Genomic DNA, 22,865 nt, shown 5'->3' with positions numbered 1-22,865 from the left:
GATATGTGACATCAGACATATAGAATGTGGGTCTTAAAGCGACACCACATAATTGAAATAGTAAGAATACAACAGATACAAAGCAGTGAGTATACCGTGGACTGTGGTGTGATAGTAGTGTCCCTGGAAGGCTACAAAGCAGTGAGTATACCGTGGACTGCGGTGTGATAGTAGTGTCCCTGAGAGGCTACAAAGCAGTGAGTATACCGTGGACTGCGGTGTGATAGTAGTGTGCCCGGAGGGCTACAAAGCAGTGAGTATACCGTGGACTGCGGTGTGATAGTAGTGTGCCCGGAGGGCTACAAAGCAGTGAGTATACCATGGACTGCGGTGTGATAGGAGTGAGTGCTGAGGATTACAGAGCACTGAGTATACCTTGGGCTGTAGTAGGATTAAATCCCTGTTCCGAGTGCAGGTTAATCGCTCTGACTCTTTACTCACAGTGATATTCATACCTGGCAGGTGTTAGTGATACTGCATCTTAAATCTCCTCTTTGAAGTGATTTCTGCCTGTAACTCTGCTCCTGTCCGTCTCTGTCCCACAGAAGAGAAATCTCCTCCAATGGGGGTCATTATCGGAGGCGTCATTGGAGCCCTCGTGGGTGTTGGACTGGTCGCTGCTGTCGCTTGGGTTGTCTACTCGAGGAGAAACATGCAAGGTAAGTTGGTTCTGTTTTATACTGTTAGTGGGAGGTACCATCACTTACTGATTCATGTGTGAGGGTGGAATACCATCTGCCATTTGCAGCAAGGGTGGGGACACATCTGTGTTTGGAGACCTTCCTGCTTTACATTGAGGTGGGCAGAGCAGATATTTCCTTGTCGATGCACTGCTGATGCGGCTCATTGTTGGCACCTCTTCACTACTCAGTCTCTGAACCATCCCCCCGCACCCAAAGTATGAACAAAATGTAAAGTTGCTCAGGATTGGTGATTATCTAATCTTCCACCAATGAAAATTGGCCTCAAAGTTTCTGCTGCTCTGAATGGCTGCTTAGCGGAGACCCCCTGTGTCTTCCTGGACCAGCTTCCAGTAAGATGTGATGAGCTCCAGGACACTGGATTGTGCTGTGAATGTGTTGCCTCCAGAAATGTATTTTGTGGGCTGTGGTGTCATAACAGTCCCTGAGAGAGGATGAAAAGCACTGTGAGTACTGTGAGCCATGGTGGGTCACTAGTGCCCTTGTAGGGTAGAAAGCACTGAGTATACAATGGGCTGAGGTATATCAGAGGCTTGAGAGAGGCTACCAAGCACTGAGTATACCATGGGATGTAGTTGAGGTGCTTCCCTTCTTTTCTTGTCAGATGATTCTTAGAAGCAGGTTCAAGTCCTGTGTCTGTGTGAGCAGTCATGCCTGTCCGTTCACTCTGTCTTTGTCCTGCCCTGTCCCACAGTGGATGAGTCGATTCAGGGAGGGTGAGGGAGAATTCTGAAGTAATGCATGGGGGGGTACTTCACTGCTGCACTTCTAGAGGCTTGCTGAAAAGAGATGATATGATGCTGGGTTGTGATCCTCATTTCAGCGACTGACCCGCGCCTCTATTCTTCTCCAAGTGAGTGGATATGATGTTATATAGCATGCACGAGCAGCTGTGCCTTTACTCTTCCAGTCACTCTTTCGGTGGGCTCCGGGTTCTAATCTGTGCTCCTTCCTCTGCTTTTACCTCAAAGGACACATTTTGAGACATCCAGCTCGTGCTGATCCTGTTATTAATCCCTGACCCGCACTGTCTGTGCCTGGGGCCTTTGTGACTCTACTGAGAGGCTTCAAGAGATGCAGCTCCTGCTGATCCAGTTCTTCATCACTGACCCGCACTGTCTGTGCCTGGGGCCTTTGTGACTCTACAGAGAGGCTCCAAGAGATGCAGCTCCTGATGATACAGGGCCCGATGTAGGTAAATCTTATTTACCGACTCTAGAATACCGAATTTTACCGATTTGGTATTCTAGATTCAGTAAATCAGATGTAGGAAAAAATTCAGTAATTTTTACCGAATCTGTATGATTCGGTAAATACCGAATCAGTATTTACCGATTCAGTAATTGCCATTGATTCCTATGGGCCTTGAGGCCCATAGGAATCAATGTCAATTACCGAATCGGTAAATACCGATTCGGTAAAATTACCGATTTTGCAAGGGGGACAGGGTGTCACTTTGACACCCTGTTGCACCCCTGATTCATGCTTGTGTGCCATGTGACACACATACACGCCCTTAGGGCATGTATGTGTGCCACATGGCACAGGTGTACATGCACAGATGTGCATGTACACAGGAATTCGTTATTTACCATCAAATAGTATTTGATGGTGAATAACGAATTCTGAAGGGCCTGTGGCACTGTTTTCAGTGCCACCTACATCACAAATTACCGATTCGGTAAATTTACAGATTCGGTAATTTATAGAATCTGTAAATTTACCGAATCGGTAATTTTAAGGCCCCCTACATCTGAGACTCCAAATACCGGTCGGTAACGGCCGAAATCGGCCGTTACCGACCGGTATTTGGCCACCTACATCTGGCCCACAGTTCTTTATCACTGAACTACAGTGTCTGTGCCTGGGGCCATTGTGACTCCACTGAGAGGCTCCAAGAGATGCAGCTCCTGCTGATCCAGTTCTTCATCGCTGACCTGCAGTGTCTGCCCCTGGGGCCTTTGTGACTCCACTGAGAGGCTTCAAGAGATGCAGCTCCTGCTGACCCAGTTCTTCATCGCTGATCCGCAGTGTCTGCACCTGGGACCTTTGTGACTCTATGAGAGGCTTCAAGAGATGCAGCTCCCGCTGATCCAGTTCTTCATCACTGACCCGCAGTGTCTGTGCCTGGGGCCTTTGTGACTCTATGAGAGGCTTCAAGAGATGCAGCTCCCGCTGATCCAGTTCTTCATCACTGACCCGCAGTGTCTGTGCCTGGGGCCTTTGTGACTCTATGAGAGGCTTCAAGAGATGCAGCTCCTGCTGATCCAGTTCTTCATCGCTGACCTGCACTGTCTGCACCTGGGGCCTTTGTGACTCTATGAGAGGCTTCAAGAGATGCAGCTCCTGCTGATCCAGTTCTTCATCACTGACCCCCAGTGTCTGCACCTGGGACCTTTGTGACTCTATGAGAGGCTTCAAGAGATGCAGCTCCTGCTGATCCAGTTCTTCATCACTGACCTGCACTGTCTGCAACTGGGGCCTTTGTGACTCTACTGAGAGGCTTCAAGAGATGCAGCTCCTGCTGATCCAGTTCTTCATCACTGACCCGCTGTGTCTGTGCCTGGGGCCTTTGTGACTCTACTGAGAGGCTTCAAGAGCTGCAGCTCCTGCTGACCCAGTTCTTCATCACTGACCCGCACTGTCTGCGCCTGGGACCTTTGTGACTCTATGAGAGGCTTCAAGAGCTGCAGCTCCTGCTGACCCAGTTCTTCATCACTGACCCGCACTGTCTGCGCCTGGGACCTTTGTGACTCTATGAGAGGCTTCAAGAGATGCAGCTCCCGCTGATCCAGTTCTTCATCGCTGACCCGCACTGTCTGCACCTGCAGCGCCTAGGGCCTTTGTGACTCTACTGAGAGGCTTCAAGAGATGCAGCCTCTGCTGATCCAGTTCTTCATCGCTGACCCACAGTGTCTGCACCTGGGGCCTTTGTGACTCTATGAGAGGCTTCAAGAGATGCAGCTCCTGCTGACCCAGTTCTTCATCACTGACCTGCGCTGTCTGCGCCCGTAGCATTTGTGACTCTTAGGTGGCACCTGCGCTGTGGCTTTGGTAGCAACCGGGGCAGTATGACCGCCAGTAGGTCACTGAACCACAGAGGCTTTTATGTCCATAAATGTCCCAAAGACCCCACTGGAACCAGTGCCTATTTCATAATGAACATTGCACCCGGAGCCTGCCCATGTGCCAAGCAAGTGAATGAAACTTGACATGTTTTAGGACAACAAATGGAGATGGGATGAAGTGTCTGAGTGGTGGTCATCCTGCAGCCTTCCGAGGAGGGCTCTGCAGAGTGCAGTGTTCAGGAAGAGCAGGTTGTGTTATATGGTGGTCCCTTAAGGACAGACTGGGGACACAAAGGCTTTTAGAGCGGTCACTTGATGACATTGTTAACACGGGTTCGGTTGTAACTCAAAAAAGGTGTGATTTAGACCGGTGATCTGTTGTGCCTGACTAAATCTACAGAATACTTAGATTACAGCCCACACTGGCTGGTTTTGGGATCAGGCCAAAGATAGTCATAGGAGTGAGTCCATTGTGGAGTGAAGGGTCAGTTCGTTTTTTGGTTTTCTCAGGCTTGATTCTAGGAGGTTCTTTGATGTCCACCACCAGATCTCACCCAGTGCTTCCAAGCAGCTACATGCTCAGGGGGGTGTGCACACAGGTGTGTTGGAAACCAAACTGGGAACATAGTGTGTTCTTTCAAATTCTGCATGCCCCAGAGAAGCAAATGACAGTTAACATCCTCCCCTCCCAACTGGTCATTTAGGAGCCCTCTCACTACATGGCCATTTTGAAATTCCTAACAAAAAACACATATCTCTCAAAGTTCCTTGGCAGCAAACATATCTGTGGAGACATGAATCCTCAAATCTTTCCTCTAAGCCATTTGAATGGGGGGTTTCTCCGCCTGTTAAAATATTTGAAGGACTCTGTATGAGAAGCTATTATGTTTTTTAGCTTCCTCCTGCGTTTACTCACCTTCACTTTTTCTATCATTGAATTTCCCAGTCTTCATGTCCCCTGAGCAACCCCATTTTCTAGCAGTGAATAGGCTCAGCTGAACTAGAGGTACACCCTCAAGCCATAGTGGAAGAGGTGTGGCGCAGCGGCCAGGATGGCTGACTCCGGACCACAGGGTTAACGGTTTGATCCCTGGCTCCGGCAGCAGGTTAACCCAGCACCATGTGACTCTGGGCAATAGCTTCCTTAATCTTCCCAACGGCCCCCAGTGCCGGGACACCTCCATCGGAGGTAGCTGTGCGCTTTACAAATGCCTGCATTTGTCATAGAGAGAATTAACGGCCAGTGCTTGTTGGATTTTCACTGCCCCAATTGTGCTCTGCTTATCAGTGCTTATTGAGTAGGCTTGTGTGACTAGTGGCATTTGTGAAGTGTGTTACTTGTGTGGCTTCCGTTGTGCTGTGGGGATTGCGTCCTCTGCAAGGACAGTACCGTTGGAGCAGCAGATGATGATTCTCTTGTAGGGGATTTCCTCGTATAGTCATAATCATGTGAATAGTCCCGCCTATGTGCGTGGACCCCGGAGCACTTCATTAGATATATCTTCTTAAGTTGTCTTCTTCTGCCTTTCTTTAGAACGGCCTGCAAAGACACTTAAGAGATAACGAGACAATAAAGCAGCCTAACCAACTAGGCTACACTGGCTATTACTTCATCTTGAAGTGAAAAGAGATAGCCAGTTAACTTTTAAATTGAGCAATTTTATGAGTTTCAACAGAAAGAAAACTCCCCTTCACAAAACTCCTTTTTTCATGATAGAGATGAAAGGGTTGGACAGAGAAGTCCCCATTGGCTGCCATTATGTGTCTGCAAATGAATACCATGCCTTTAAGAGTTACCAGAGACCCCCAGTATCCCATGATGCACAGCCAGAGGCAGTTACTTTCAGTTCTTTTTTCCAGCTCCTGCTAGCAGGACCCTGGAGCATTGAGCTCTACCTTTTTTGGTATTTCCTTCAAAATTTACTTCAGTATTTGAATTTTTGCAACTTCACTCGACGTCTTTGGCCCATATCTACCTTCTGCTGTCCTTTTTTGGCAGAATTTCTACAGTTTTCTTGTCAAAATGCCTTTTCTGTTTGACAAGTGTCCTGACTGTGGTAGGAAGAAGGCCAAGTCTGATCGCACAGCATGTATTCTCTGTCTGCCTGTCTCTCATGTGCCTGACACCTGCTCTATTTGCAAAACCTTTTCTAGGCGCATCCCTGTGTGACAGGGAGAAGATTTGACTCCCAAGGGTTGGAGCAGCAAAGACAGAAGGCAGCATCTACATCCTCTGGGCAAGGAGAGGGTAAGTTGTCTACCAAAACCCTTGCTTTGACCTCTGGGGAGCTGCCCAGTCGAAAAACCGCAGAAAAACGTCACCGGTCCCGGTCGACATTGAAGACGACAACGACGACGTCGAGAGTAGGTATGACGATGATATGTTCTCCGTCGACACAGGGCTCTGTGTCGGAGCGACGCCAACGCTCCACGTTAAGGAGAAGGATGGCAAGATTTCAGACGAGGTCGCCGTCGCAGATGTCTCCTCGTTCAACCTTGACTCATCAACGCAGATCCCCGTCGAGGCATCATCGTCGTCGATTGGAGTCACGGAGGCACCGGCGGTCGTCGTCTATGCAACACCGCTGATCGCCGTCGATGTCCACGAAAAGGTCGATGTCAAGGAGAAGGTCGAAGTCGAAGAGAAGGTTGATGTCGAGGAGTCATCACCGACGTTCGACGTCGAGGTACAGTTCCGGAACTCGTTCCATAGTGAGCCTGTTGAAGTCAACAGGGAGTTCAGAGTCCAGACGCCATCGCCGTTCACTGTTGAGCAATAGATCGATGTCGACAGGGAGTTCACGGTCCAGACGACGTCGCCGTTCGCCGTTGAGCAGTAGATCGACATCAAGGGGGAGTTAAATTCAGGGCGCCTTCTGTGCAGCCAGCTTGAAAACGGAGGAGGCTTCTGCAGAATCAGAGTACTCTCGCACCTATTCACCATCCTGCTCCTCGTCAACCGGTGGACCTGCCTTCAACACCTCCTCCTCCTCTTCCTCTTCCTCTTCCTCTTCCTCTTCCTCTTCCTCCTCCTCCTCCGCTTCCTCCTTCTCTGCCTCCTCCTCCTCCAGTTCATTCTCCACCTCCTTCTCTGCCTCAGCCTGGGACCACAGCTACTCAGCCCACGCGTCCTGCAGAGCCTCGAAGACCAAGGTTACATTCTCGGCGAGACATCGTTCCTGTAGCCACTGCCGGTCTTCCAAGCGATCTCATCACCATCGCTAAGAGAGATCTCACTCCCGGCATACCAGGGACACGCGTACGTGGAGGTACTCACTTATTCTAAGGGACTCTCCTCCTCAAAGAGTGTCTCCCGTTGATGATATCACCACCTTTCAGGAGGTTCTGGTCAGAGGGGCGTCAAAACGTAACATTCCCTTGTTAGCTCCTGTGCCATCGACTTCAGTTATATTTGAAACTCTCCAGCAGAGACAAACATCTTGTCCCTTGCGTCCGTTGGTGCCTGGTTTATTGAAACTGGCTATGGAACTTTTCTTGACACCAACTTCTATAAAATCTGCGCCTTCTAGGCTATAGAATAAAATACCAGGCTCCTGATTCGGATCCTGCCTTCCTCCGACTGGACCCTACCCCGGACTATGTCATAGTGGTGGCGGCAAGGAAACAGCATGCTACAGCCCAACTTCAATGGAGCCAACTGATAAAGAAAGCCGTAAGGTGGATTCGGTGGGGAGAAAAGTTTGCAACACTGCAGCTACATCCATGAAGGCGGCCAGCTCCACTGCTTTGCTGGACCGGTATGACCAATCCCTATGGGAGTTGCTTCAAAAATTTCTGGACCTCCTGCCCAGGGACAAGCGGGAAGATTTTCATGAGATATTGAACGAAGGACTGATTGTTTCGAATCCAATCATCAGTGCTGCAGCGGATACTTCACTCCTGTCAGACCACGGGTATTGCCACGGAGTTGCTCCCCAGAGGCATTCCGGGCTTCGTCTTACCTCACTGAAGCTGGAGGCGTAACAGCGCATCTCTAATCTCGGCTCTGACCTTATAGCTTCAGCTAACTCAAACCCTCTCTGTCCCCCGGAAGACATGGCCGATGTACAGGGGCTAACCAATCACTACTTTCACTCCATGAACAACCTGCTAGACAAAATTCCATTAAATCAGATCTACTCAAGGACCTACTTTCCATCTCAGGCTTGGAAAAGAACTCATCACTGCCCCTGGCTTGTGCCCAAGCTAATGAGCTCCCAATATTTAAACTAAAAAACAATGCAACTTGGTCCCACTTCAACACCTACAGTGAAGACACCATATTAATGACGCTAACCGCGCTGAAACCCACCAATCATTTCACAGACCCGCTCCCGGCGAATTACCTAAAAGACTTCATTCCTCTCTCACTACCCCTCTGGACCAAGATCATTAATACGCCCCTCCTTCAAGGATCCATCCCAGACATCCTGAAACCAGGTCAGGGTTCGCCTATCCTAAAGAAACCAACAGCTGACCCCTCGGACCCTAATAACTATCGTCCGATCTCTAACATTCCTATGTTAGCCAAACTCCTGTAAAAATACGTTAACATTCAGCTGAACAGTCACATTAATCAATTCAACCTGCTTAACCAATTTCAATCAGGCTTCAGAGGAGGTCACAGCACCGAATCAGCCATGACACATGTATTAGACGACGCCCTAAAAATCCTAGACCAATATTAAGCCTGTTTTCCTATCCTACTCGACCTGTCATCAGTCTTTGACACTGTCAAACACGACAACCTGCTTGATCTCCTGAAACACAGAATGGGAATGTCTGGAACTGAATTTAAATGGTTCGCCTCTTTCTCCCATAATAGATCCCAAAGATTCAAGGTCAACCAATCCCTGTCCAACCCCATGCCAGTCACTTTAGGAGTTCCGCAAGGCTCCTCCCTCTCACCCACCCTTTTCAACCTTTTTATGGAACCACTTACCGATCTGCTCAGCCTCGCCAAGATTCACTTCCACATGTATGCAGAAGACACCCAAATCTAAATCAAGATCCACTCACTTGATGACATCAAACCGCTCATCTCCACACTACAAAAAACCAAAACATGGTTGGCCAAAAACCATTTGAAACTAAACTCCCTCAAAACGGAATTCCTCTTAATCGCTCCCCCTAACAAAAAAACTCCCATTTTGGCCTTGAATGGCCCCGTGGCATTTCTTGCTTTCGCGGCTGCTCTTGTTGAGTTTTTCTATTAACAGACGTTCGCTCGGGCTACTCCAGAGTGGTCATCCACTCATATATTAAATCACTCAATTCATCCATTTTTGTCTCGAAGGGCCCCTTGACGTTTCTTGCTTTCGGGGCTGCTCCTGTTGAGTTTTTCTATTAACAGACGTTCGCTCGGGCTACTCCAGAGTGGTCATCCACTCATATATTAAATCACTCAATTCATCCTTCGCATCGCCCACTCACTTTCACTTACAAAAAGGTGGAATGTCTACATTTGTTTGTACATTCTTAGAAGGAACAACACTGTTCACTGTAAGCACGTGCATGTAAGATGGCAAGCAGTTGCTGGCCCCTTTTTGATCTGAAGTCTATGATCCTGTGCATGAAGGAAACTTATATTACTTAATTAAACTCTGTTTGTTTAAAACTACTGCCTGTACAATGATCACATTGTTAATTGTAGATCAGGTGATCTTTTATTCTGAGCATGACTGGCGACAAACTGAAATATAAGGGCTACAATCCTATTTCACGCATTCCTACTACTTAAAATAATTTTTTCACTTGGCCTGATACAAATATGATTATAAAACCTGCAATATTATTTTTTTCTGTGCATGGCCCCTGAGATCAGTGCAGTCAATGTCCACAGTAAACATGTGTTTGTGCAGTTACTCTGACCTGGTATTATGTGGACATGAAACAAACTTCCATTGTTCTGCGTCAGATTGCAAAGCACGCATGCGATCACCGACCCTTGGCCCCTTTCATCTTCAGAAGTGCAAGCCAAGCAAAAGCGCTTTTGTTACAGTAGAATAGAACGAATAACCGCGGCAGTGCCCGGGGCGCATTATGGTCTGCATCTCGACAGAACCATTTCTTGGGAAAGATCAGACGTTCGCCAGAATATTCTCACTTCACAATAAGAGGTAGTGCTGGGTGTTAATGGGCGTCCTAACACAGAGAGCCATGGTGAAAAGAAGAGGGTGGTGAAGAGAGGGTAAAGGATTGTTGCAGGATGCCCCGGCTCAGCGAGGCATACTACTGGATCCAGCCATCGGCACATCAGGTAAGTGAAAGCAGTCTGGGAGTGCCACAACAATCAATCAATCAATCACTTGTAAAGTACACTACTCACCCGTGAGGGTCTCAAGACGCTGAGGGGAGGGGGTGCTGCTACTGCTCGAAGAGCCAGGTCTTGAGGAGTCTTCTGAAGGTCAGCAGGTCCTGGGTCTGCCGCAGGTGGGTAGGGAGGGTGTTCCAGGTCTTGGTGGCGAGGTAGGAGAAGGATCTGCCACCGGAGGTTGCTCGTTGGATGCGGGGGACGGCGGCGAGGGCGAGGCTGGCGGAGCAGAGCTGACGGGTGGGGGTGTAGAAGCTGAGTCTGCTGTTCAGGTAGGCTGGTCCGGTGTTGTGGAGTGCTTTGTGTGCGTGGGTGAGGAGCTTGATAGTGATCCTCTTGTCGACGGGGAGCCAGTGCAGGTCTCTCAGGTGGGGTCATGCATTCCCATATGCAATTGATTATTTGGTGTCTTGCCCGGCAGCATCCCCCTTTCACTCCCCAATTCGGGTGGCGCTTGGAAAGTTGAAGCTGCTGGGGACAGCTGGGTGAATGAATGCTCAGGCAGCAGGAAATGGACTGTAACAAGTGTCACAGGTTCGATCCCACAGCCATTAACTCGCCCTTGTAAGTTGTGGCTCACTGACCCCCTTCGCTAGGGCGGGCGGAGTACGAAGGCGCGCCACCATATCCTGCTGTCACCAGCATGTCCAGGCATAGCAACTGCTGCGCTCAAGGTGCAGCTCAATGGCACATGCCCTGAACAAATCATATCTCACTTTGTTCAATCTTTTGTATCGTGTTACGATCGGACTTCATTTCATCCCCTTCTGCTGCTGTTAATCTGTCCTGTCATCCGTCATCTGGAGAATTTACATTTCACCTGACGGGAGGCAATGGCCACATGAATTTGAATGCGCGCCCCCCCACCTACCTTTTGTTCTCACATTAGGCGGGTAAACTGAGCACACCATGTTTACAATGTGTATTTAATCTGCATCACTTGTAGGGGTTTGAGACAAGCATGTCAGAAATGGAGAGGGTCTGTCCATCTGTCAATGGTTTTCCTTTAAAAAATGTACATCAAATCTATCGCTGGCACTGAGGCATTTCCCGAAGAATGAGACTTTGCAGCGCCGCCCAGCCTCCGGGATGTGGGCTAAATGGCTGTGTAATTTAATACTGTCATGTTGACTGTCGGGAGGCCATGAGTGTGTAGGTTGGCCTATTGAATGGTTTTATTTTTGACTCTGCAATAAAAATATATTTAACAAAAAAAAATCAAATCTATCGCTGGAACGACCCCCTCCTCTTCCAACCCCCGGGACCACGCACACAATTCAGCGAAGACATCGCCAACTTCATCAGCCCGCACGCTCTCCCCTCCGCTGCATACATCCTCCTCGGGGACCTCAACTTCCACCTGGAGAACAACAACGACCGCAACACCACCACCCTGCTGGACAACCTCGCCACCCTCGGGCTCAAGCAGCTGGTTACCACCCCCACCCACTACGCCAGACACACCCTCGACCCCGTCTTCTCCTCCAGCAAAGCCATCTCCTTCAGCCACGCCACCGGACTCCACTGGACGGACCACAGCTGCGTCCACTTCAGCTACAAAAAGAACACGATACACCACCACCAGCAACAGGTTGCACGCAGAAGATGGAACAAGATCACAGCCGACCAGCTCGCCGCCTCCCTGAGCCAGGACCCCCCCGCAGGCTCAGCGAACCCCACCAGGCCGCCAACAACCTCACAAAGTGGATCAGCAACTGCGCAGACGTCCTCGCCCCACTGAGGACCCCGCCCAGCAGACCCGGCAGCAAGAAAGCACCATGGTTCACCGACGAACTCAAGAGCTCCAAGAGAAACTGCCGTGCCCTCAAGAGAGCCTGGCGCAGAGACCCAACACCAGACAACATGACCACCCTCAAGCTCGCCACTCGAAAACACCACCAACTGATCCACACCACCAAGAAAACCGCATTCAAGGAACGACTGGACAACAGCGCCCACAACAGCAAGGAACTCTTCAACATCGTCAAAGAGCTCTCCAACCCCAGCGCCGGAAACAACGACATCACCCCATCACAAGACCTCTGCAACTCCCTCACCTCCTACTTCCACAAAAAGATCACGGACATACACAACAGCTTCAGCACAGAGCCGACGCACCCCACGACAGCACCTGCACCCCCCACCACCACCCTCCGCGCCTGGACCCCGATCAACACCGAGGAAACCCTACGCACGATGAACTCCATCCACTCCGGATCTCCAATCGACCCCTGCCCTCACCACGTCTTCAACAAGGCCGACTCCGTCATCACACCCCACTTGTTGGACGTCATTAACACCTCCTTCGACACAGCGACCTTCCCGGAGAGCTGGAAGCATGCCGAACTCAGCGCTCTAATGAAAAAACCATCAGCGGACCCCACCGAACTCAAAAACTACCGCCCCATCTCGCTCCTCCCGTTTCTGGCCAAAGTCATCGAGAAGACCGTCAACAAGCAGCTGGCCGCCTTCCTCGAGACAAATGGATCCCTCGACCATTCGCAGTCCGGCTTCCGGGCCAACCACAGCACCGAGACCGCCCTCATCGCAGCCACCGACGACATCCGAGCCCTGCTCGACAACGGGGAAACAGCGGCCCTCATCCTCCTGGACCTTTCCGCGGCTTTCGACACTGTCTGCCACCGCACCCTAGAGCAGCGCCTCAGCAACGTCGGAATCGAAGAGAAGACACTAGACTGGATCATCTCCTTCCTCGCCGGAAGGACCCAGAGAGTCCGCCTCCCTCCCTTCAGATCAGAAGCCACCGAAGTCATCTGCGGCGTTCCTCAAGGCTCCTCGCTCAGCCCCACCCTCTTCAATGTCTACATGAGCCCCCTCGCGCGCCAGCACAACCTCAACATCATCTCTTACGCCGACGACACCCAGCTGATCCTCTCCCTCACCAACGACCCCGCCACCGCCTGAGCCAGCCTACACGAAGGGATGAAAGACATAGCCGAGTGGATGAAGAACAGCCGCCTGAAACTGAACTCAGACAAGACAGAAGTCCTCATCCTGGGACCTTCGCCCTCCGCCTGGGACGACTCCTGGTGGCCCCCCGCCCTGGGCAGCGCACCCAAACCAACAGACCACGCACGCAACCTGGGCTTCATCCTGGACTCCTCCCTCTCCATGACCAGACAAGTCAACGCCGTCTCCTCGTCATGCTTCAACATCCTGCGCATGCTACGTAAGATCTTCCGGTGGATCCCCACCGAGACCAGGAAGACGGTCACCCAGGCCCTCGTCACCAGCCGACTGGACTACGGCAACTCCCTCTACGCCGGAACCACTGCCAGACTCCAGAAGAGACTCCAGCGAATCCAGAACGCCTCTGCAAGACTCATCCTGGACATCCCCCGACACAACCACATCTCCGGACACCTGAGAGACCTGCACTGGCTCCCGGTCAACAAGAGAATCACGTTCCGACTCCTCACCCACGCACACAAAGCCCTACACAACCAAGGCCCAGGATACCTCAACAGCCGCCTCAACTTCTACGCTCCCACACGCCAGCTTCGATCAACCAACCACGCCCTCGCCGCCGTCCCCCGCATCCGAAGAGCCACCACAGGAGGAAGATCCTTCTCCTACCTCGCCGCCAAGACGTGGAACTCCCTCCCGACCCACCTCCGCCTGACCCAAGACCACCTCGCCTTCAGGAAGAAGCTCAAGACCTGGCTGTTCGAGCAGTAGCGGACCCCCCTCCCCAAGCGCCTTGAGACCCTCCGGGTGAGTAGCGCGCTATATAAATGCTATGATTGATTGATGATTGATTCCAACCCCGCTTCTCTGATGTAAAATACGACCTGAATGAAAAGTTTATTTACATTAATAATTTTTCCTTGTATTTTCGGTCCGGAAAGGGAGGCAGTGGATGTGTCCACTGTCTGTTTTTGGAATGCAGCATCCTAATTCACATTTTAGGAGCTATAATGTTAACGCAGTCATCTTATTTCTTAACACTTTTGTTGGTTGTTTTATATGCACTGAACATTTTTAGGATATTTTCACAATCTTTATGTGGAAGGATTGAACAGCAAAGCTCTTCAGAAACCTTTGCTCCTCTCTGCCCCCCAGTGTCCCTCTTCTGCCCCGTTCTGTCCCCTAGTGTCCCTCTTCTGCTCCGTTCTGTCCCCCAGTGTCCCTCTTCTGCTCCGTTCTGTCCCCCAGTGTCCCTCTTCCGCGCCGTTCTGTCCCCCAGTGTCCCTCTTCCGCGCCGTTCTGTCCCCCAGTGTCCCTCTTCTGCCCCGTTCTGTCCCCCAGTGTCCCTCTTCTGCTCCGTTCTGTCCCCCAGTGTCCCTCTTCCGCGCCGTTCTGTCCCCCAGTGTCCCTCTTCTGCCCCGTTCTGTCCCCCAGTGTCCCTCTTCTGCTCCGTTCTGTCCCCCAGTGTCCCTCTTCTGCCCCGTTCTGTCCCCCAGTGTCCCTCTTCTGCCCCGTTCTGTCCCCCAGTGTCCCTCTTCTGCCCCGTTCTGTCCCCCAGTGTCCCTCTTCTGCTCCGTTCTGTCCCCCAGTGTCCCTCTTCCGCGCCGTTCTGTCCCCCAGTGTCCCTCTTCCGCCCCGTTCTGTCCCCCAGTGTCCCTCTTCTGCTCCGTTCTGTCCCCCAGTGTCCCTCTTCTGCCCCGTTCTGTCCCCCAGTGTCCCTCTTCTGCCCCGTTCTGTCCCCCAGTGTCCCTCTTCTGCCCCGTTCTGTCCCCCAGTGTCCCTCTTCTGCGCCGTCTCCCCATCAGAACCTCTCTCCAGTCACTGCCTTTCTGTCTGCCTGTGTCTCTTTCCCTCTGTTCTTTACCTGTTCGCACTCTGCCTGTTTATGAACCCCTCGCTGTAGTCATGTGCCTCTCTTTAACTGTGAGCCTGTTCCTCTTTGCCTCTCTGCAAACCCTCCCTCTCACTCTCTGTGCGCACGTCTCTCCGTCCCTGTCTATTGCATCTGTGCCTGTTAGTGTTCACTCTCTATGCGCACTTCTCCCCGTCCCGGTCTATTGCATCTATGCCTGTTAGTGTTCACTCTCTGCCTGTCACAAGCATGCCCTTCCCTTTCTCCTCTTCTCTGCTGGTCACTCCCTCACTTAATCTGACCACCACCCCAGACCCGTGTCCCTCAGGCCTCTCCTGTAATCTGCCCCTGCTCTTTCTGTGACTGTTGTGGCCCACCTCTCTGTCTGTCCCTCCCTCCCTCCCCTGCCTGCCAGTCTTCCTCTCACTCTAGGTGTGCCTGACTCCCTCCCTGCCTGCCTACCTGCCTGTGCGTCTTCCTTCATGTCCCCTCTTTCTGTATATTTAGTTAGCGCCTCCCTCCCCGTGCACCTCCACCTTTGCTGCCTGTTTTTCTTTTTCTAAATAGCTGAATGTCATCTGTCGCTCTTCTTATTTGCCTTGTTCTCGTGGGATCTGCCAATCTCGGTCCCCACTATCTCTCCCTCGCTGTGCCTTTCTTCTATCTCTCCCTCGCTGTGCCTTTCTTCTATCTCTCCCTCGCTGTGCCTTTCTTCTATCTCTCCCGCGCTGTGCCTTTCTTCTATCTCTACCTTCCTATAACAGGCATTAGAACAGACAGGAAGAGGTTACAGCATTTCAAGGTCAAAAATGTTTTAAGTTGATTGTTTTTAATAGGGTTGTTTAGTGGTACATAATGTCTTCTTGGTTATACATAAAGTAACACAAATGCTAAATACACCTTTTTTAATACAGCTTTTCATCATACTGCACAGCAGCCACAATTCTCTACAGCATAGCTTAAAACATTGGGAAAGACAATAGCTCTAGCTGAAAACGGATAAAGTCCCAAAGGCGAGACCTATTGGCTATGCCAATGCTTGTTTACTTTGTGGTTGGGGGAGGCAGGGGTCCTAACTCATCGGGCCCCCATATCGTGGACCAGATAGATGGTTGTTTCCCTACCACCAGGATGTCAGTTTTATTGGCATTAAGTCTCAAGCCACTGTTTTTCATCCAGTTAGCCAGGTCTACCAAACCTAGGGGCAGATGTATCAACCGTGGAATTTCGGCCTTTGCGACTCGCAAATGGTCTTTTTGCATTTTTTTGAATGTAACAAAAATTTGTTAAGAAATCACAAAGATTTGCGATTCCTTAATTTGCCATAGCATTTAAGGAATCGCAAATTTTGCGATTCCTTAAATACTATGTATGAAGCATTTTTCTTTTGCGAATTTTGGTTAAGGAATCGCAAATTACCACCAACTTGTAGTTGATGGTAATTTGCGAAGTCCTCAAAAAATGCACAATTTTGCATTTTCTAAGGTGGCATGTGACACACACACATGCCCATGGGGCATATATGTGCGCCACATGCACACACGTGTACATTTCAGAGGTGCAGCAGGGTGTCTTTCAGACACCCCTGCACCCTTGAAATAATTCTCAAATTGTGATTAGCAAATTGCGAATTCACAATTTGAGAATTAGTTCAAAATCATTCCTATGGGCCTCCTGGCCCATAGGAATGCATGGGGAATTATTCCTTATTTGCGAATTCGCAAAATGCGAATTCGCAAATAAGGAAGTGTAAGGAATCGCAAAATAATAGCGATTTTTTTCATACATTCCATTTTGCGATTTCTAAATAGCGATTCCTTAAAAATCGCTATTTAGGAATCGCAAAATTGAATCTTGATACATCTGCCCCCTAGTTTACATTCTCCTGCCGCTTGGTTATTATCCTGAGCTAGAGTTAGAATCGATGGCGTGTCATAAGCATAGGACACCGTGGGCCTCAATTATTTCAGCCAATGGACGCGTCTATAAATTAAACAGGGTCGGACTCAGGGCTGAGCCTTGAGGCACTCCTCGTTACAGCGACCGGGTGGTGGATGAGAGCGACTGTAGGGTAACCTGGAAGGTACGACCCTCCAAGAAGTCTGCTAACCAGCCCAGCGCCCCCCACTCCTGAATGCTGTCTGTCTTGTAGCGTCCATGGGAGACCGTATCAAAGGCGGCACTCAAGTCAAGCATGACCACTGCAGCCGTCTTGCCTGCGTCTGCTACTTAGCGGAGAGATTCCGACGCGAATCGAAGGGCTGATTCTGTACTGAAAGATGGTCTAAAGCCAGATTGTGTTTCGTGGAGAAGAACATTTTCTTCCACAAAATTCATCAGTTGTTGATTGGCGAATTTTTCAGCAATTTCTGCGAAAAAAGGCAATAGAGATAAAGGGCCATATGTAGGTGGCCAAATACCGGTCGGTAACGGCCGATTTCGGCCGTTACCGACCGGTATTTTGAGTTTCAGATGTAGGTGGCCAAAATATTACCGAATCTGTATATCTACCGAATCGGTAAATTTACAGAATCTGTAAATTACCGAATCGGTAAATGTACAGAATCGGTAATATGGGATGTCGGTGGCACTGGAAACAGTGCCACAGGCCCTTAGGAATGTGTTATTTACCATGAAACATTATTGCATGGTAAATAACGAATTTCTGTGTACATGCACATCTGTGCATGTACACCTGTGCCATGTGGCACACAGACATGCCCTAAGGGCATGTATGTGTGTCACATGGCACACAAGCCAGAAACAGGGGTGCAACAGGGTGTCAAAGTGACACCCTGTCCCCCTTGTAAAATCGGTAAATTTACCGATTCGGTAATTACCAAATCGGTATTTGCTATTGAATCCTATGGGCTTCAAGGCCCATAGGAATCAATGGCAAATACAGAATCGGTATTCGGTAATTGCCAAATCGGTAATTACCGATTCTTACTGATTCGGTAATTATTACAGAATAATTACCTACATGGCATTTACCGATTTGTAAATACCGAATCTGTAAAATTCGGTATTTACGATTCGGTAAATGCCATTTACCTATATATCGGTACAAAAGGGGGTGGTGATGGACGGAGCATCTGAACCAATCAAACACTCACACCCAGTCAAAAGATCTGGGTTTAATCCATCACCGTTCTTTAGCCCACTCTGCCACCCCAGTTCAGACGTGGCTAAATGCAAATCAGTCTGACCCTGTGCCTCATGGGAACAGTCCAGCCCGAACTGCCAAGCCATGCCTTCCCTGGACCGGAAACAAGCTTCCGAGGACCGGTTTCTGGCATTACAGCCATCTTCAGCCCGGCTTGCTTGAATCCAGTGGCAAAGTGAGCAAGGGACTCACGTCTGAGCATACCCTGCCACACTTATGGCGGTCAAAAGCGGTACAAAAGGGGGTGTGAGTGTTCGATTGGTTCTGATGCTCCGTCCATCACCACCCCCTTTTGTAGCGCTTTGGCCACCATAAGTGTGGCAGGGTATGCTCAGACGTGAGTCCCTTGCTCACTTTGCCACTGGATTCAAGCAAGCCGGGCTGAAGACGGCTGGAATGCCATAAACCGGTCCTCGAAGCTTGTTTCCGGTCCAGGGAAGGCATGGCTTTTGGCAGTTCGGGCTGGACTGTTCCCATGAGGCACAGGGTCAGACTGATTTGCATATAGCCATGTCTGAACTGGGGTGGCAGAGTGGGCTAAAGAACAGTGATAGATCAAACCCAGATCTTTTGACTGGGTGTGAGTGTTCGATTGGTTCTGATGCTCCATCCATCACCACCCCCTTTTGTACCGCTTTGGCCACCATAAGTGTGGCAGGGTATGCTCAGACGTGAGTCCCTTGCTCACTTTGCCACTGGATTCAAGCAAGCCGGGCTGAAGACGGCTGGAATGCCAGAAACCGGTCCTCGGAAGCTTGTTTCCGGTCCAGGGAAGGCATGGCTTTTGGCAGCTCGGGCTGGACTGTTCCCATGAGGCACAGGGTCAGACTGATTTGCATATAGCCATGTCTGAACTGGGGTGGCAGAGTGGGCTAAAGAACGGTGATGGATCAAACCCAGATCTTTTGTTTGGGTGTGAGTGTTCGATTGGTTCTGATGCTCTGTCCATCACCACCCCCTTTTGTACCGCTTTGGCCACCATAAGTGTGGCAGGGTATGCTCAGACGTGAGTCCCTTGCTCACTTAGCCACTGGATTCAAGCAAGCCGGGCTGAAGACGTCTGGAATGCCAGAAACCGGTCCTCGGAAGCTTGTTTCCGGTCCAGGGAAGGCATGGCTTTTGGCAGTACGGGCTGGACTGTTCCCATGAGGCACTGATTTGCATATAGCCATGTCTGAACTGGGGTGGCAGAGTGGGCTAAAGAACGGTGATGGATCAAACCCAGATCTTTTGACTAGGTGTGAGTGTTCGATTGGTTCCGATGCTCTGTCCATCACCACCCCCTTTTGTACCATTTACCTACATATGGCCCATAGGTCTTAGGTTTTCATGTACAGAGGGTTCTAAGGTAGATTTATTCAAAAGAGGAATCTCCATGGCATGCTTCCATTCCTGGGGAACATACCCAGAAACAAAGGATAGATTGAGCAGCTTAGTAAGTGCTGGAACAATAGTTTATCTGCCTCGTTCTAATATGGCCGAGGACACAGGATCTTGGAGAGAACCGGACTTTACTTTTAGCATCAACCTGCTAGTTTCCGCCTCCGAGATAAGTTTCAAGTTTATTAAACTTCCCGGGCATCTTAGGTGGTCTGAACAGAGATTGCAGGCTGAACAATCCGACACTCTCAGGAAAAGAGATATAGATATTGTTTATCTTATGCAGAAAAATCAATCAATCAGGGCGTTTATAAAGCATACTACTCACCCGTGAGGGTCTCAAGGCGCTAAGAAAAGACAGTGCAATCTGATCGCAGAGGGCTGTAGTGGGTGGAATTGACGCAGCTGTCCGTTCCAAAGATGTCAGGGACTTAATTATCTAAAAAGGTTCCTTCGAGGAGTTTTTTGACTGCTTGATTTTTTTAGCATAAAAATGTGCGTGTAAATGACTAAGGCCTTTATAACATTCCCTCAGGGCCGCAAGATAGGAAGTTTTATGGTGATCTTCATAATCTTTGCGCCAAGTGCGTTCCAGCCGCTTACCAGATGTCTTCTGTGCCTGTAATGCCTCCGTGAACCCAGGGGCCGAAGGTTTCGATCGCCTACTGGTGACGACTTTCCTAGGAGCTAAAGCATCTAGGACCTGGTTAACCAACCCCGTTATTTGCCTGTTGGTAGTGAAGGGGTGAGGCTTGAGTACTGTTGTTTCTTGGTTTAGGGCTGCTGGAAAAGCATCTGATGTATTAAGGACCCATTTTATGAGATGGTACTGCTGGCCGAAGAAATACAGAGATACCGAAAGGGACCATGTGATGATCAGACCAGGCCACCGGGATCAGACCAGCTGTCATTATAGAGCTTGAATTCGTAAATACAGGGTCCAGAAGGTGACCCTGCACATATGTGGGCGCTCTCACCCATTGGGTGAGCTGTAATAGACCAAGATCCTCCACCAGCTAGGGGACCGTTGTCATTACAGATATGGATGTTGAGATCTCCTACTATCAAAAGATTAGCATTGCGTACAGCATAATCAGGAATGACGTCCATTAACGTTTGTACTAAAGTGGCGCAGGGCCACGGGAGGATATATTAGAAAAGCTGTTATCGTGCAATGATTAGTAAGAGCTAGGCTAGAAAAGGCTGCCTCAGAGTTTGCATTGTCTAGCTCTAACACTCTACATTGCAAGCTGCAATTAGAAATGACAGCCAAGCCATCGCCCATAAGCAGCGGACAATTGAGTCTTAGTCTAGCAGAGTTAGGTGGATCTGCATCAAGAGGGTCGGTGGCGGAGGGAGCTGAAAGACACGTTTCAGTTAAAAAGAGTGCAGCGGGTTGATATATTCGTGATTAGCTCCGCTATCTCAAACGTATGTTTTGGCAGTGAACGACAATTCAATAGCAGGCATTGGTTAGTATCTAGACTAAGCAGACTGATCTCACCTTGATGTCCCATCTTGGTAGTTTCCAAAAGGGAAACTTGCAAAAAGTTGTTCATCAAAAGAATAGAAGCAGAATTCCTTCATGGGGCGATTTAATGCCAGCAAATCCTCTTGAGAGTATCAGATTGTCCCTAAGATGTGAGGGGCAGGGTTCAGGCCCCTGGCACCGTCTAGGCGCAAACGGGCTTGCCTTTGGCGCACCAGCGGCACGTCCGCGTAGCTGGCATTATTATTTAACCCGCCTCCGAAAGAGCGTGGCTATGTTCCGTCAAGACTTGGTGGACAACATAAAGCGGGAAGTGGAGACCCAGCGCTCCTCTTCAGTCAGGGAAGCTCCCCTTCCCATTTGAAGGACTGGGAAAAGGAAAGTAAATTAAAACAATAACCAAACTGAAATAGGGCGAAAGAAAATCATAAAAGCAATTAAAGCTGGCGGTGAAAGAGCCGACCTAAGATGGCGGCCCCTGGGATAGGAGCCAGACACCTCCCTGCTCCCAGTGCACTACAAGGAAAGTGAACCTCTTGCTTCTGCAGCAATCTCACTCTTTCCTCTTGTACAGCGCCTTTGATTCCATTCCATATTCTTCATACACCTCCCCCTTAGCACCATTTAATGGCCTCCCATTCAATCACTATCATGAAAGTAGTTATTGTATCATGAATTTCTGTTAGGAAATTGACATCCGGCCTCCATGTGGTGACCTGAGGTGCGGTCTGAGTAGAGCCGTGTTCTAGCAGTACAGTGGGGTGGTCAGAAAGGTATCTATTTAGATATTGAGCTATTTTTATCTTCCTGCTAACTGGAACACTTACTTGTAAGCCCCTAGTATATGGTACAATATGTACCAAGAGTCTTTAAGTGAAATGCTATTAGTGGACCTGCAGCACTAATTGTTTCACTCACTAAAGTAGCACTTTAAAACATGTCTTAGGCCTGATATTGCAACCTGTGGTGCAGTTTTAAAATGGCCAACTCGGCCTGGCAAAATAAACCTTTTGCCAAGCCTAAACCTTCCTTTTTAATACATATAAGTCACCCTGCAGGTAGGCCCTAAATTGCCATTGGGATACTTTATTACATGTGTTCATTTTTGATTGGGAGGAGATAGGGATGTCAGGTTTGGACTCAAATGGATTGTAATTTAATTTCCTCTATACTGCTAAAGTTGACTTTTAGATTGCAATTTTGAAAATTCCACTTTCAGAAAGTTGGCATTTTCCTGACCCTTGAAGATCACATGCTGAAATCTCTTTAACAAAAACCAAATAATCCCGCAGGAATGTTTTGCTGTGCATGAAAGAAAGGATCTGTTTTTTTGCTCAGATACTGCAGCTGTGGAAAGATGCCTCTGTTAAAGGTTGTTACTTCAGCATCCACGATGGGATCAACACAGAGTAGAACTCGAAGACACTGTTTTTCTGTGATGTTCAATATATTCTCCTTTGTCCTGATCTGTTATTCATAATCTGTGGCTGAGAGTGGGGCTCTTTCTCCAGAATGTCTGATCCTCTGTCTTATTTGTTTACAGGTCCAAGACCTGAGGTGGGAGACGTCCATCTGCCCCTTCAACAAGGACCGAACATCTGAAGAGAAGAGGAATCCATCCCTGGCTCCAGCAGCCTCCGCCCGGCAGAGGAGGGAGTAGCAGCCTCCGCCCCGCCGAGGGAGGGAGCAGCAGCCTCCGCCCCGCCGAGGGAGGGAGCAGCAGCCTGCTCGTTGCTGCTCCAGGGTTCTACCCTTTGTCCCTCCTTCCGGCTTCCACAGGAGCTTCCGTTTTCTTGTTACTTATTAAGTCCTTGGATATAAAATGGTGGATGGGGGGATTGCAATTAAAACTTCTGAGGTTCTTTGAACAGGGGACATTTCGTTTTTCAAATATTTTTATTCTCATATACACTGAATTTGGAAGTGGAGTTTATTTGTATTTATATCAAATGCTGGTGCCTAAAAGGT

General features: G+C 49.5%; 1 protein-coding gene across 1 annotated transcript in view; it reads left to right on the top strand.

Annotated features, from left to right (window-relative positions):
- Nucleotides 1–22,566, top strand: part of LOC144752353 (major histocompatibility complex class I-related protein 1-like) — a 191,495-nt gene extending 168,929 nt beyond the window's left edge. Inside the window, exons 5-6 of the mRNA XM_078640291.1 lie at nt 546–659; nt 22,441–22,566. Of these exons, the coding sequence (XP_078496417.1) occupies nt 546–659; nt 22,441–22,499 (173 nt within the window). The 3' untranslated portion in view covers nt 22,500–22,566. The remainder of the gene's footprint in view (nt 1–545; nt 660–22,440) is intronic.
- Nucleotides 22,567–22,865: the final 299 nt, after the last annotated feature.

Source organism: Lissotriton helveticus, chromosome 5_1, assembly GCF_964261635.1.
Source record: "Lissotriton helveticus chromosome 5_1, aLisHel1.1, whole genome shotgun sequence".
NCBI lineage: Eukaryota > Metazoa > Chordata > Amphibia > Caudata > Salamandridae > Lissotriton > Lissotriton helveticus.
The sequence above is the reverse complement of the archived record's forward strand: the minus strand, read 5'-3'. Positions and strand labels throughout refer to the sequence as shown.